Source organism: Heliangelus exortis, chromosome 2 (genome assembly GCF_036169615.1).
Source record: "Heliangelus exortis chromosome 2, bHelExo1.hap1, whole genome shotgun sequence".
NCBI classification, from domain to species: domain Eukaryota; kingdom Metazoa; phylum Chordata; class Aves; order Apodiformes; family Trochilidae; genus Heliangelus; species Heliangelus exortis.
In genome coordinates this window covers 25,322,736-25,338,167 of record NC_092423.1, presented here as the reverse complement: position 1 = coordinate 25,338,167, position 15,432 = coordinate 25,322,736, and the positions used below count along the sequence as shown (strand labels likewise).

The window sequence follows — 15,432 nt, the reverse complement described above, 5'->3', positions numbered from 1 at the left end:
CTGGAACTGAGATGTTCACAAATCTCTGCTTCAAAATTTAGTATTCCAGTAAGTGAATACATAAGGGTGGGATTTACCTTCTTGATGTTTAAGTGAGAAACTGAGGAAGAGATTCAGGTGCCTAAATAGATGTCTGGGTCATTTTAGATGCCTCCACTTCTAGTCTAAAAGATTACTGATGTCTCAAAGCCCCAGGACACACCTACCAGGTCCATACTGTTGCCATACATGAGCAGGAGCTACATGTTCTAATTTTGAAGCTGGCCTCACTTTGAGTAAGGGATTAGATGGGATAACTTCCAGAAGCCCTTCCATGCTCAGATTTTACAGTTTTGTACCCCAGGGTAGTAATCTGAAATGCTATTTCACACCGGGATGGGATGGGAGAGGATGGGATGAGACTTCCTCTAGAAGTGCCCAGTCTTTCTCTACATTGAGTTCAAAGGGAACTCAGAATACTAACTTAGGCTTGGCATGGCCTAAACTTTTAGATAGCTAAGGTTAGGACAGAGGAGTCCCACATCTTGTTTCGACACTGAAAAGCAAATAATTCTATAATAATTGCACATTATGATTATTGATTAATGGATGAGAAAGAGAATAATTAAGAGGAGTTTCTATGTAGCATTTTGAAACATGATCAGATGTCCATGATAATTGGTAAAAACGATATTAATTTTTTTTTCTAAGAAATTATGTATAAAAAATGAGTGATGCTTTGGAATAGAAATTTTACTACTCCAGAAAATAACACTTAAAACATGTTTTCCATAGATCTTTTCCAGCATCAGATTTATTTTGTTTAATTTCCACTATTACAATGACTAGTGAGTTGGACAATTTTCCTGAGTTTCCCTTCATTTCTGATAGAGAGGAGGAGAAAGGAAGACAATAGTAGCAAGCATTCCAGAGGAGGGAAATTATTTCTAAAACTTTTGGTTTGCATTGTTTGGTTTTTTGGCTACTGAAGACAGGCAGCAAAGTAAGCTTTCTGACTGTGTGCCTTGGAAACCCATAGTGCCCAGGGTGTGTTCAGCAGCAGAGCAGTCCAGTCCCTATTTGTTGAACAATGCTGTAGAGTAAGTACAATTTATACCACAGGCGACTTCTGTAATTACTGTGCTTTAAAATGGATTATTTCATTTTCACTTGAAACTGACCTACGTATTAATGTATTACAATAATTACATGATTTGTGGTAAAGGAAATGGGTTTTGGCTCTTAGCAGAGACTGCTGGAAGCAAGCTATACTCTTTCAAGTGCATCCATTGGTTTTAGTTTGTATAGGATGTGAGGTTTTAGCTTTTAGGAGATGTGTTCCATTAAGCAGGTACCCTGCTCTACCAAAGGTGATTTTTTTTTTTTTTTTGCTCTATAGGTGAAAACAGACCCACCTGTGGAGTTGAGAGCATGTCCAGGCTCCAGGAGCACATTTTGCCATCCGTAGAGACAGTGATGAGGTTGTGGGCATTCTGTGTTCCGACTACATTCACACAATACACGGGATGCTGTAAACACAGTAACACTGGAAATCAGGGAGCCATTCTCACATCTTCATGAACAAAACTTCTAACGTCTCAGATGCTATTTTAAAGAATGATTAAGTAGTTATGTAATGCCTGAAAAATACAGGATTCAACTTTTGCCAGATAGGAATTATTTTGCATGGGTTTTTTGTTGTTGTTTTGGTTTTGGGTTTGGGTTTGATTTTTAAATTTTTTTTAATGTTTAAATTGTAAGAGGTATATTATGGAGGTGAAAATGTCTTCCAAGTTTCATTTTCCCCATAATAAAACAACCCAGATGAGTAATGCTTTGAAAATACTGAAACATGTGGATGAGATTTCACCCACAGGGACATGTATCATTCTCCTGATGGTTTTGACACTGAAAAGAACTGGCAGAAAGAAGCAAACTGTGCAAATGGAATAAAAATGAAAACTTTATTCAAGAAAAGAGCTGCATAAACCTTGAACTTTTCCAGAATTTGGCTTGCACACTAAATATTTGCAAATGTACTCCAGTTGAAAAACATGGACAAGTACATTAGCATTCTCCAGCACTGGACAATTACCTTTTTAAATTTGTCATTGTAAATATGGACTGAATAAATGTAAGGTGTTACACCTGGCTCACTACAGCGTAATCATTCCATGGAGACTGAATTCCACTTGGTAATTCCACAGTAATGAAACTTGGCCTATTCCTTTTCTAAGGAATCTGGTATCATTTTGAATCTGAAGCATCGTATGAGGTGACATATGAGAGATGGTTCAAGTTCAGCAACCTCCAGAGTGAAAAGTCAGTCAGAGTGAGCAAGTGACCAGTAAAAGTGATATTGCTGAATGGAGGGTCAGACATATACACAAGTCAAGCAAAGCAGAATTGTATTTCTCCACCTCTTTTACTGATGAAGACCTGTGTCTCTGGGAAGAAAAAGTATTTTTCTCTAATACTTTCCTTTTTTAAAGAAGATTAGAACTAACTTACAAGAGATACCTACCTTGCTTCTAAGGCAACTCCATGTATTGTTAGAAACCTAACATTTGCCCCTGCTGGAAGGAATGGCAGAACTACCACTTATTTTAGACTTCAAGATCAAGCTGGAGGTCACCTACCAAGGCAGTAGGGATTGGCAGGAATTTTCAGAGCAATGGCTAGCTCTCAGGTTCAATACCTGAGTGGGCCCAGTAAATGCCACCTCCCTACATGCAAAATGAGCAGCATCTGAATGCAGAGTGTGTATGTGCACACACCAACAGTGGACTGGGCCACTCAGTTCTGGAAGGACCAGGAACTGCTTGAAGAGTCCAGTGCAGAGTGACCAAGATGATTAAGGGAGTGGAACTTCCCCCTTATGAGGAAAGATTGAGGGAGCTGGGTCTTTTCAGCTTGGACCAGAGGAGCATGAGGGGTGACCTCATCAACATTTATAAATCTGTAAGGGGTAAGTGCAAGGAGGATGGAGTGAAGCTTTTCTCAGGGTGACCAAGAATAGGACAAGGGGCAATGGTTATAAAATGGAGCATATGCAGTTCTGTATAAATATAAGGAGGACTTTTTTCACTGTGAGAGTGACAGAGCACTGGCACAGGCTGCCCAGAGAGGTTGTGGAGTCTCTTTCCCTTGAGTCATTCAAAGCCCATCCTGTGTGACCTGCTGTAGGTGACCCTGCTCTGGCAGGGGGAGGTTGGACTGCATGATCTCTCAAGGTCCCTTCCGACCCCTAACTTTCTATTATTCTGTGATTCTATGATTCTATGACTCAGAAGCTGCTTCTGAAATCCCACCTCATGGTTGGGCACCACCTGTACACATCAGTGAGTTGCAAGGTCCATTCTGATGCTGATTTTTCCTCTTTCAAGATTATCAGGCACCTTGTTACCCCCCCAGATCATCAGATGGACCCAAATCTGTCCCTCACATGTGTATCACACTATTGCCCTCATACAATGGACCCTCTTGCTGCTTAGTGGTGAGCTAATATCCCCAGTGCTAAACACAATTAGCACATCCTGAGGCATGAAATAAGCATAGAGCTATTTTTCCATGGGAATTTGATCTCTAGTAGTCTAAATGGACAGGGACAGAGTGGGTGGGATGAAGGTAAAGCATGCAGCAGAGTATAGAATATTTTTGGCAGGGGGAGGGAGAGAGCAAGCTATGTCTTTCCAGCAGCACCTAAGTGTGCCAGGTCTGGCTTTAATCAGGGCTACCAGCCATCAATTTCATGCACAATAAAACTAATGGCAGAAATGAAAAGACAGAAGGAAAATGGATGAAAAAGACTATGTAACAGAAAGTTTGAACAGGCTCCTTCCTTTCAAAGGGTTGCTGCCAGCTTGCTTTTATTTATTTTGGAAATTAAATCATCATGCAAAAGAGTTTTGTCTTAATTAAAATTTCCTGTTGTCCCAAGTGCAGATGTGTGGTGGGTGTGAAAGGAAATTAGTGAGTAAGCTGTGGGTAGAATTCTTTTTCCTGGTGAATCCAGGCAGCAATCAGTGATACTAAACTTCAGGAAGGTTTAAGTCAGTGACAACAACACATGCTATCTGTTTCAAATAAACAAAGTGAGAAAAAGAAAAATCCTCTTTTCACATATGGCTAAGTTCAAATTAAAAAATGACTATTCAACTCACATATCTAGCAGTACATAGAGTAATATTGCTACAGGAGAGTTGTCTTAAATCCACCCTTTTCTTGGCATCTAGGATTCAAGCCAGCCTTTTGCATCCAAGACTTCATTTACAGTTTATGTAAGTGATTCCTATATATGAATTTAAAGTAAGCACTCTTTTATTGTGAAAAGTGATCAGTCCTTAAAAACAGCATGCTTGCTTAGGTTAGATTGTGTAAAGACTTATTTATACCAGTCCATGACAGCCCATCCACGACTGAAAGTAACATGTATATTTGTCACAAGCGAAACATTACATAGTGTTCTATTGCAAAAATAAAACTAGTTTAATATATAATTGCATGAAGCACGATTTTGTCTTAAAAGTTTTTGAGTGTAAACAAATTAATTCCCATTAATCTTTTCTTTTCCACTAGATTTTGATTCCCAGTTGTTCAATTTACAGTGATAGTCACTTCTTGCCACTAGTTTTCTGGTCTGCTACATCTTTAAATTGCACTTCCAGGAGACAGTCTTTCTCTTCACGCATATTGAACAACATTACTAGCATTAAAATGAGCAAAAACATTAGGGAAATGAAAAGCAATGCTGAAGTTGCAACCCATGGCACAGATTATTAGATTATTACATCAACATTCATGATAGTGGAAATTTAGGGAACAATATTTGTACTGCCTGGCCCACTAAGCATATCTATGCACACCTGTCACTTTTTAATGCAAGAGACTTGCCATCATAATACTGGCCCCACGCTGAATCTTTTGCATTAATTCACATGGCATGGCTTCTAGAGCTGTCTTTTAACTCTGGGGATTATGTTGTCACAGTCAACTAAAGGCTGGACCTTGACCTACAAATTCCAAAGATAAGAATCAAAGAATTGTAAAAGCTGGAGGTGCAAAAGATCTATTGCTCTGTCTGATCTTTCACTATACAAGAACAAGATTATTATCTTATCTCTGAGGGTGCTTTGTGTAGTTCAGTTTCTTATGTTTCACGAAATCTGCATTTTTCTCCATTCTTATATCACACTATTACATTTTTCTCCTCCTTTCAGCCTGCGTTTTCTTATCTGCTTTGCACTCAGGAATGGTCCCAAGCCCATTCCCATGATGAGTATGTATTGTTCTACGGGATAACAGAAGCAAACTGCCCCACTGTCTTCAAGGATGCCAGTGTCTACTTACAGGACTCCACTGGGACCATGGTAGGTGCCTAATCTGGTCCAGAAGAGAAACTTGTGTACAACAAGACAACAATAAATTATTCAAATTCATGCTGGATGGAGAGACACACAGTCCATATAGTGACCTCGATCTCTTTACAGGAAACAGAGCTAGAGTCACAGTGCCAAAAAAAAGTGTTGTAATTGATCCTGCCCTCTTCCTCAAAAGGCGGGTAATCTCCTCGCCTGACTGTATGAAGTGTGATGGTTAAGCACTTACAATAGGTGGTTGTATATCCCTCTTACCTATTTCTTTCTCTTTGAAGGCCACACTTACGTTCTCATATGTTTGGCAACCAGCATTGTGGACACAAGTAGACAGCACCACTTCCTTGCTGACCCTTTCCTCTAAGGAAAGGAGGAGGTGATTTTTATCCTTACCGTGTGTGCAGCAGCAGATAAGGGAGTTCTCTGGACTGGAGTGCGCCTGTGACTGCGATTATCCCACAAGACAATTTGCCCAGAGTATGTTCCACCAACAACCAGGTTTGGGTGAAAGCGGGCAAAACACACAGACATCACGGAGGACTGGAGTAAAACAGAGAAAAAGAGAGAGGTTACCTAATCATCTTCAACTATCTCCTTAAGGAAACATGTAATTATGATTTTGTATTTTTGAAACCACTGTATGGCTCTATTCGTATTCCTTGCAATCCAGTAATCCTGCTACAGCCGATAAGACATGTGCAAAGAGCTGATTTTCACACTCACACATTCTCATTGGTCCTAGGGAAAATCTGCACCAGGATGAGTCTTAGCATGATGCTACAAACCTGCAATAGTCTCTCCATGACAGTAATGGGAAAGTGCTCCATTTCATTTCCAAAAGTGAGAACTTCAGTAAGCAGATGCCAGCCCAACAGAAGTTGGCATCTTGGCCCATTGTTTCCCATCAGGGAGAACTCTCTCCTTGTTCCTCCACTAGCTTGTAACTCTCAATCTGAGGTGAGTTTGTGAGAGATCCTTCAAAGTTCACCTCAAATTGTGCTGCCTTGAGAGGATCAGCTGACAAGCCACATCTCCATTGTTGAATTGCTGACTGCTTTCTCTGCTACAGAGAGGTCCTCTTCTAATAGCAGAGGGAATCACACTTGCCCTTAAATATTTGAGTAAAAATGAGTCTTCCCTCATTTAATGGCAGGTGAGTTGCTTTTGTACATTTTCTTTATCTGGGGATTCTAAGGAGCTAGACTGGTGTAACAGTTACCCTGGCTATCTGGTATAGTGCCCCACAAGCCAATATGGAGGTGGGTATCAATCCCAACTACTGTCTTCCAGTCTCTTTATAGTAATATACAACATCTGAAGTCCTCAAGGGAACAGTCACCAGAACTTTCATGTGTCAACAAGCTACAGCCAAGAGTAACAAAGCTGTAACTCCTTCAGATCCTCCATCCTCTTTCAAAGGAATTATTTTCCCTTTTTATATAAATGATCCTGGATGTTATATTCTTGTTCTATGCAGATTGGAAAGCAAAAGTTACAGCATTCACAGAATTTCCTGAGAACTCACATACTAATAAAGACATTTGGCAAACAAAAGCAAGTATTTTTTCATAGGCAGTTTTAGCAATGCTTACAAGCTACACAGCAGGACTTCGACCTGCTATGGCAATTACAGTCAGAAAGTTAAATTCACTGTTAGTGGTCACATTCTTAAAAGTCAATTTTCTGGCTTTTTACAATGAGTTTTGGTAAAAAAAGCTTTGCTACAGTTTAATGGCTAGATATTTTGGAGTGGTGATGTTTCTATGTGTGAATCCATTTTACTCCGTGGATTCTCTAAAGCATCTCAAAGGGTTAACTACCATATTTCAGTTGCATAAAAAGCTTTGCAGACATTTAAGTCAACTTGTTGAACTGGGAACACAGGATCTGCCAAGCTGAACTAGACCCAATGTCTACCTGGCTGATGACTCTGGCAGGAGTGGATGAAGTTGTAAAAACTTTCTCATAGGCAGATGTGTTGTCTTCTGTCTTTGCTGCCCCTCATCCAGATTTCTAATGGCTAGAGACTGGTTTGAATTCACACTGGAGATTTTAAACTACTTCTGACAGGGCTAGAATAAATTATGCTAGCTCTTGATATCTATAACTAGATTAATAAGAGCAAAACAAAATCTGAAGTTTAAATAGTTTTTACTGAGTTCATGTGGCTACATGATATCTGTTGTTTAAAGCTAAATTAATTTAGTAGACATAGCATACAGCAGTATATTCACTACTGTTATTTTTACCAAGTACCATCACCAAGGCAATGAAATAAGCTGCCACTACCTTCTTTCTTCCATATTCTCTCTGGATTCTCATGGCTGTTCACTTGACATTTTTGACCCCCTCCCTTCCTGACTAAAGCTTTCACCTATGTTTCTCTGCTGTCATATAGTTTAGTATCTAATGACTAAATTAATTAGTATACATGATCGTCTATTTCAGTTGATATCTATCTTATCACTTGAGCATAGTAATTACACTATGGTCAGTCATAGCAACAAAAGATAGCTTCCAAACACCATTTCCAAAGGACCTATTAGCTTTACAGATAAGAAAACCCACCTTTGAGTAACAGAACTTCAATACTGCTAAGAGGGGTTTAAAACTCAGCTACAACGCAGCTGCCATCTGTTTTCCACAGATCCCCTATATGTTACAATTAAAACGACCCTACAGCACATGCTGACAGATATTCTTACATGAAGTGAAATAGCCAGATGATTTTAAAATAGTACAGCTCCACCACTGTGTACACCCCACAGCAGCTACAAGGCTCCACATGTATTTTAAGAAACCCCAATTCAAACAGCCATTCCACAACAAAGTTCTCAGTTTGTCCGAAACAAACTTTGGAGAGTCTGAAGCAGGGCAAAGAAGCCAAGTGGACAGTGTATTTTTAAATGTTTTGTTTTCATGGTTAGCATGTTTTTGAATTCAGAATCCCAGAATATAGTTGAATGGTCAGGACATAAACTGCTGAAGTGTGTTTTTCATAAAGTTCAAAAATAACCTACAGACATTACACCAACTTCACCCCTCTGTGCTGCTTCTAGTTTTACGTATTGCTCCAAAGTAACTTGCATTCTTCAGCTGATGAAATGTTCAGGTCCTTTTAATTATGTCAATAGTATTTTCCTGCTGAGGAAAAACTTCTGTCAAATATTAGAATTTAACAATTTAAGGACTCCACTCTGTAGCACTTAATAAAGTGTGTATTTTCTTCAGATGAGTAAGGGCTGTAAGATCTAGCACATTCATTTAACAATTTTAAAAGCATTCATTTCTTAGTCTTAATGGAAGAAAGTGGCAGACAGGTCTCCAGTCTGTCTGAACAGCTCTGTGCTCAAGGAGAGCAGTAGAAACCATTCCATGTAAGCCTCTTCTGCCTCCAGGCTGCCGTGTTTGCTATTCAAGCAGTTCTGCTTCTCTAAAACAGCTTTGCCACTGATTTCAAAAGAGGAGGAACCAGTGTATGGTCAGATTTTAAAATAACAGCACATCCCTCTTGCACTTCTACCACACCTTTCTAAGGAAATCTCACAGCACTTTCCAATAACAATGGTAAAGATTCCGTCTTTTTCAGTCAGACATATTTTATATGCTGTAGGTGCTCTGTTACCCATTGCAGAGGACATTAAGCAACAAGTTTCGTAGATTCTGGCAACAGCACATAAAGAAATGTAAGAGAGATCATGTCAGAAGGCAATTCCACTGGGTGTTTAGTGTCCACAGTACAACAGGGACATTTAGAATAGGAGGCTCCCAGCGTTATCTTTCTTAGGGGTGCCACAGAGCATCTGTGTCTACAGGCTGTTGGGACCTGCATGAGACAGGCAAACCCCCATGTTTGGTCACTTTCATGTCTCTGAATTACTCTGTGAAGTGAATTATTTAATTGAAAACAAAATCTACTGGATTTATCTTTTTCTGTCTCTCCTTAGCTTTCTCAGCAGCTCCACTAAATATTTCTGGTACTGCTGGCTTTGTGATCTTCCGCTCCACTTTTCTGCCTCTGTGTCTTGGTGATGTCCTTCTGGTGTGTGACACCACGCTGGTGCTGCTGCCTGTCCCCTGTGCACACTCTGCTGAGCAGAACCTGACATTTTTTTCTGCCAAGTGGGCAATCTAACTCCCTGGATGCTAAAGCTTCTGCTCCTGGCTGTTTCCAGAACCACACTGAAAACATCATGAAGAAACAAAGCATGAGATGTCTGTGGAATGGCAGAGAGGGGGCTGGCCTCAGGAACAGTAGTGCTGCCCAGCCCCTGGGGAGGTCTGCAGTGGAAGGGCTGAGGACAGCACCCTCCAGCCCTGCTCTGGCCGCTGCCAGATTGCTCAGTCCCTGCGGAGAGGGAACTGAGGAGGGAGGATTCATCCCCAGCCCCCACCACCTCCTCCCTCTCTTCCCACTGAAGCATTCAATTCAAACAGGCCCCAAGCCCTCTTCAAGTGGTTGGCAGAGCTGGTTTTTATTTTAGAAGCTTAATCCAGCCCAGATTCAGATTAATGATGGCATATCCCTCCAACCACAGATACACACGCTCAGGACAGACAGTCATTTAGGTTCCCCTGACTGAGATGCCTGACCTCAGTACCCACATCTGATGTGTGCAAGGCCCCAGAGACTCAGCTGCCTATGCTCATGTCCATAGCCTCAGATGGCACCCTGCCCAGCCACCAGTTGAACAAGTTCACAAAGACCTGGGTGCTAAACAATAATGACTTTCAATAGGCAATGACTACTGCATCCAGCCAGACTTCTGCAGGAAACCACCCCCGAAGGCAGCATTGCCATACTGGTGCCATATGCCTACACTTGACACCAGATGGATCTCAAAACAATACTTTGTCAGTGGGAAGAAACAATCTGAGGGGTTCACAGGCATTTCTAGGCTCCAAAATACCAGGTTATATTGCAGCAGGCACTCAGGAAACTCCTCAGTAGACTTCCTAGATGAGCAAACCCATGTGAAAAAGCACTACAGTCTGTGGTATAACACTTTAAGTCAGTCTAACACAGACAACAGTGGGCAATAAAATTAACTGCAACTGAGATAAGAGCCAGATCCTTTTCCATACTTGAGGGAATTGACTAGAGATGGACTGAGAGCAGAGAGAAAAATCTGTGGTGCTCTCACTTACCTAGAACATCAAAAAGGTGCCAAACTTATAGTCCTTTATCCATAGGAACTGAAGAATATGGACTGGGACTCTGATTACCTATGTCTGCTCTTCTGAGGAATAAATAAATAAAGACAAAGGCCAAAAGTACAGGTATTATTTACTCATAACCTTTTGAACTTGAGGAACTCCTGTTCATCAAGAACTGCATTTCAAAAGTCTAAGCACTTCTTGTCCCCCTGAGAGCTGCCCTACTTTCTTCTGGCCAGGCAATCAAGTGCCCATGTCCTCATTGCAACACACACTTATATGTGGCCCCAGAACGGATACAGATGATGTAACACAACTGCAAAGGTGGGCTAAAATTATCATCTAGAAACAATACAGCAAACAAGTTACAAAAAGCCCTTTTTTTCCTGCCAGGTCAAGGACTGGGAATCAGTATGGGAAGTAGAAGTATCAGATCTGAGCACTGGTGTGTCTAGTCTAGTGCTCTATTACATCCTTTTTGCACCACAAACGGAGGTGGGAGATACCTTGAAAGAGGCAATTCTAGAGTGACTGTTTCTGGCTACTGAGATACCTGGGTTTGCACACTGAAATAGAGACTATGCTCCTCCCAAGAGTCTTGCTTATTTTCAGTACTAGCCATATTGAATCTGGATATTTCTGTGTTTCACATAAATGTGTAAGAACAGTTAATAGCATAAAGAAACAGAAGAGAGGATAGCAACAGAATTACAACTCTTTTTCCTAATTAGATTTGAAAAGGTATCTAAAACATAATTTATGTGTATGGAAACCTTTACCAAAGAGTTTATCTCTTAATTCTAAAAGCTTTAAATGCCAACACTTCTGTATTGCTCCCCCAGCTCTGTTCCCATTCAACTTCAAATAACATCTGAAATATTTTGTGTTAGATTATTTGTGTTCCTACAAAAAAAAAAAAAATCAGTCTCCTAATAAAAATAAAATAAAAGCAGTTGACATCTTTCACATATTTTAAAAAATAAATAAAACCAAACAAACACTTCTTCAAACCAAATGTCAGAATCCTGTTATTTAAAAAAAGGAAGTTTATACTTGGTTATGGTGTGTGTCGACATCTATCCCTTTGATTTACAGGAGTATGGACTGGAAAAAACAGATTGCTTTATTCAAGAGAAAGAAAGGAGGGAGGGGGGCCCAGTGTGACAGGAAAGAGTGTAGGCTGTATTAACTTCAGTGCTTGTTAAAACATGAAGGATTAATGGTAGAAAGGGAGGGAAGAATTGTGAATGTCTCCAGTTTAGGATCTTCAAAAATGTTTGGGGATTCTAAGAATGTCTCACCCGACCACATAAAAGCTGCACAGAGAGACTCAGCCACACGACTGCTCTAAATCCAAAGCTGGTATTGCTCCACTTATACCATCAAGCCAATGGAGCTGAAATGTAGCCACAAATTGAATTTATTTTTATTGAAAAAGTACTAAGTCCTTAAAAAGAAGGAAAAGAGTATGTCAGGAAACACAGCTTTTTCTTAGATGAGTTTAGAGGGTAGGTAACTCTGATATCTAACCTCTGTTCTGACATCTGAGCATTACAGCAGAATCAGAGCACTCTGCCCAAGTCTTAAGAAAGGCAATATCCAGCCTCATGCCTTCATTTCAAGCAGGGCAAAGTGCTTTCATCTCTCTAACTGCAGATCAGCCCATGTAACTACAAGAAAAAAATATCTGAAGAAAGTCCACAAGCTGCCTTGCCAAAAGGGAATCTGTGTTTCAGCCCTTTTAGAAACTGCATTTACTAATATTATTCATTCTGTGGTGTTGTGATGACTCAGAAAAGCAGCAAAATTGATTGCTGTATTGCAAAAGCAGATAAACATGATACTTATCAAATGTGATATGGGGAGATCCTGCTTGCCTCTATCCATGATTGCAACTACAAATCAATTTGATACCCCTGAATTACTAGCCTTGAATTACTAGACATATGTACAAGCCTAAGAATACAATCTTTCATGAATATCCTGCTTTGTTTGTTAGACCAAAGATGAGAGAATTAAAGCCTGGAGAAAGAAGGAGCAATTTCATAACAAGAGCACATCAAATTCAAGTTTTCTTTCCACCCAATTGCTTACACGTTAAGTATCAAAAATTGTGTATTTCCTCTGATTAGGATCTGGCTGTTTATCAAACTGCAGGGGCAAATCCTTAATATCCATGTGCCTGCATGCTGGAGAACCAAGCGCTCCCTTGGTTTGTCTTTTATTTAGGTCATGATCCAACATTTATACAAGACCATGCTTCATTCTTTTGATAAAATTATTCATAAGCCCAAACTGATGGGTCTGCACCATACTTGTAGACCTGGAACCTTAGGGCATGTGTCTGTGGACAGCACAGAGATCTGCTGCTGCCCCCACTCATACCACAGTCTGGACAGAATTTGGAGTAGATGGTGGGTGTCAGATGGAGCGTGGTGCTCTGGCAGTCTGCCTGCATGAACAGGGCTCACTAATTTCAGCACAGTATTGCACAAAGGCTCTGGACCAGAGCTTCTATACATGCTCAGACTATGAGAATGGTGCCACTGCCTGCCACGACCCATAACTACAGCTGAAGGTGTTTTGAGACAAACACTGCTTTGGTACAATGGGTTTATAACAGATTTCTTTCAGAGGCGTCTCAGTCTGGTTAAGGCCTCTAAGACTGACCAAATAATAACATTACACAAAAAATTTATCTGGCACACAGGTCAGAAATGCCATTAGGTAAAAGGCAGTTCTTATGCTGAGGAGTGTTCACTTGCTTTCTTAAAATATGGGGCTGGCAGCAGAATGTTCCTATCAAATACCAGAAAAACCTCTAGAAATAGGTCATCACCTACATTGGACATGACAAAACAGAAATTGCCTGGTGTGTTTCTCCTGACACTTTTGATTCTGTTAACTAGTGGTTGCTGTTTTCATGCAGATGGGAATTCCAAGAGATTTTAAAAGTTAAAATCTTTGGTGAATTGCAGCCTGAATAATTTTCTAGTGTTGAAGCCTCCTTAATGTTCTGCACAGGTTTATATTTAATCAATTTGACTTCTATTTTAAAAAGCTTCTCAAACACAAAAGATGTCTATCCACAGACTGGTGAGGCAAAGGTATTGGGTGCATTGGCAAATCCCATTGCTTGGCTTTTTCTTCATCTCCAGGCACCTAACCACATTTATAAATGTAGCTCAATGTCATTGAAAAATAAATTAATGTCTTAACAGTTTTGGTCTACCAGCAGCCAAAATTCAGATTCAGCAACAACCAATCCCCAACTGCATTTCATTGCTAATTCAGGGCAAGATGTGAGACTTCTGTTTTCAGCTTGTGCACTGTTTGCTATGGAGTTTTCCTTTCAAGAAGTAATGCCAGGTTGCCTTTGTCACTTTTTTTTTTTTTTATTTTTTTATTTTTTTTTTCTTCAGAAAATGCCTTATTCAACTGGACTTCTAATATTAAAGGGCTGTTTAACATAGATAGTTACCCCAAATAGACCTCAGCCAAACCATGACCTCCATCTTGCTGTAGTGTGACCATCTTCCCGTGGAAGCGATAATGCAATCCAAATTTTTGATTAACTGTGTTTGGGTTTCAGCTCAGCTCAGAAAATCATGAAGATGAGTTACAGTGAACTGTCTGCAGTAATTAATGGAGGGACAATAACTGATGAGAAATAAAGATTTTACATTCAACTGTTCAGCTTCATTGAAATGCTTAATTGTCCATTCCCTACAGACTGTAATGAAATATGCTTAAGGACAAGGTCTTTGCAGAATTCTAGAGACAGTTTAACTAAGACATCAACAACTGCTGTAGCAAATACTTCTAATACCATGCAATAAGTCTTGAAAACTATACCCTATACACAATCCACTGCATGTATTACATCTCCTGCTAAATACACGCATAAAATATAACAAAGAATGGTCAAACAAAGAAAAACAAAGAAAAATCATCTTTCTTCATAGCCTTAAAGTGCTGTTTATATCTGCATGCATTATTGTCCATGATCCATGGATGTGGATAGCAGAATAGAGAAAACAAGATTTAAGTCTATAGAAGAGTTGAGTTGAGTTTGTTTTGGTCAACATATTCATCATCATATCTCTTTGCATCCCTACAGTGTTGTGGGGTTTTTTTTTCTTTTTTTCTTTTTTTGGGGGGGAGGGGAAGTGGGAAGTGGAAATATTTTTAGCCCTGCAAAATGAAATGTAAATCTTGAGAAGCATGTACGCAAAAATCACACAATCCAAAGAGCCCTTTAAGCATTGCAGTTAGACCACCCAAGGCAAAACATTTAGCAAAGTGAAGCCACTTTTGTCTAGCAAATGCTGAGGGAACTAGGCTGCAAGGGACAAGTTCAGGAATTCTGGTTACTTTTCCTCCTGCATATTCTCTGTCTGATATTAGCTAATATAAAACACAGATATAGTCTTGGTAGCTCAGTCTTGAGTTCAAAAAGTGCCTCAGACACTGGTCTAAGGACTTAAGCTTCTTGTTGCTGCACACCTCTTCTCCAGACAGCATTTGCTTTCTGCTGGAACCACAGCTGGGCCTCAGGAACAAGATCTGAGAGTCTCTATGCAGGGTGGTCCTCATCTAGCACTATGCAAAAGCAGAAGTTCCTCAGAGAATGAGGTATGGGCTAAGCTTGCCTGGCATCCTGGTGTCATGGATTCTTCTCCTCACAGAGGAAGCAAACCAGATGATCACCTGAAGAGAAGTTCTGGAAATATTAGAGGTGGGCTTTACAGAGCACACAGAGATAGCAAATTCCAGACTGGGAGAACAGTAATGAAAACATGAGTCATGGTGACTTGGTGATTTCTGTGGCATTTGATCAAACTATATGAAGCCACAGGTGAATTAGAAGCCAGTGCAGATGCTCCAAGAAAAAATATCTACAGATCAGCCTGTGAAGGTG

General features: G+C 40.1%; 1 protein-coding gene across 7 annotated transcripts in view; it reads right to left on the bottom strand.

Moving 5' to 3' along the window:
• The window catches only part of DYNC1I1 (dynein cytoplasmic 1 intermediate chain 1), a 184,435-nt gene that overhangs the window by 43,519 nt on the left and 125,484 nt on the right, over positions 1–15,432 (bottom strand). For all 7 annotated transcript variants that reach the window (XM_071735268.1, XM_071735273.1, XM_071735270.1 and 4 more), the window contains 2 exons: positions 5,748–5,894; positions 1,395–1,508 (listed from right to left, as the gene is read on the bottom strand). In XM_071735268.1, coding sequence (XP_071591369.1) covers positions 1,395–1,508; positions 5,748–5,894 — 261 coding nt within the window. The remainder of the gene's footprint in view (positions 1–1,394; positions 1,509–5,747; positions 5,895–15,432) is intronic.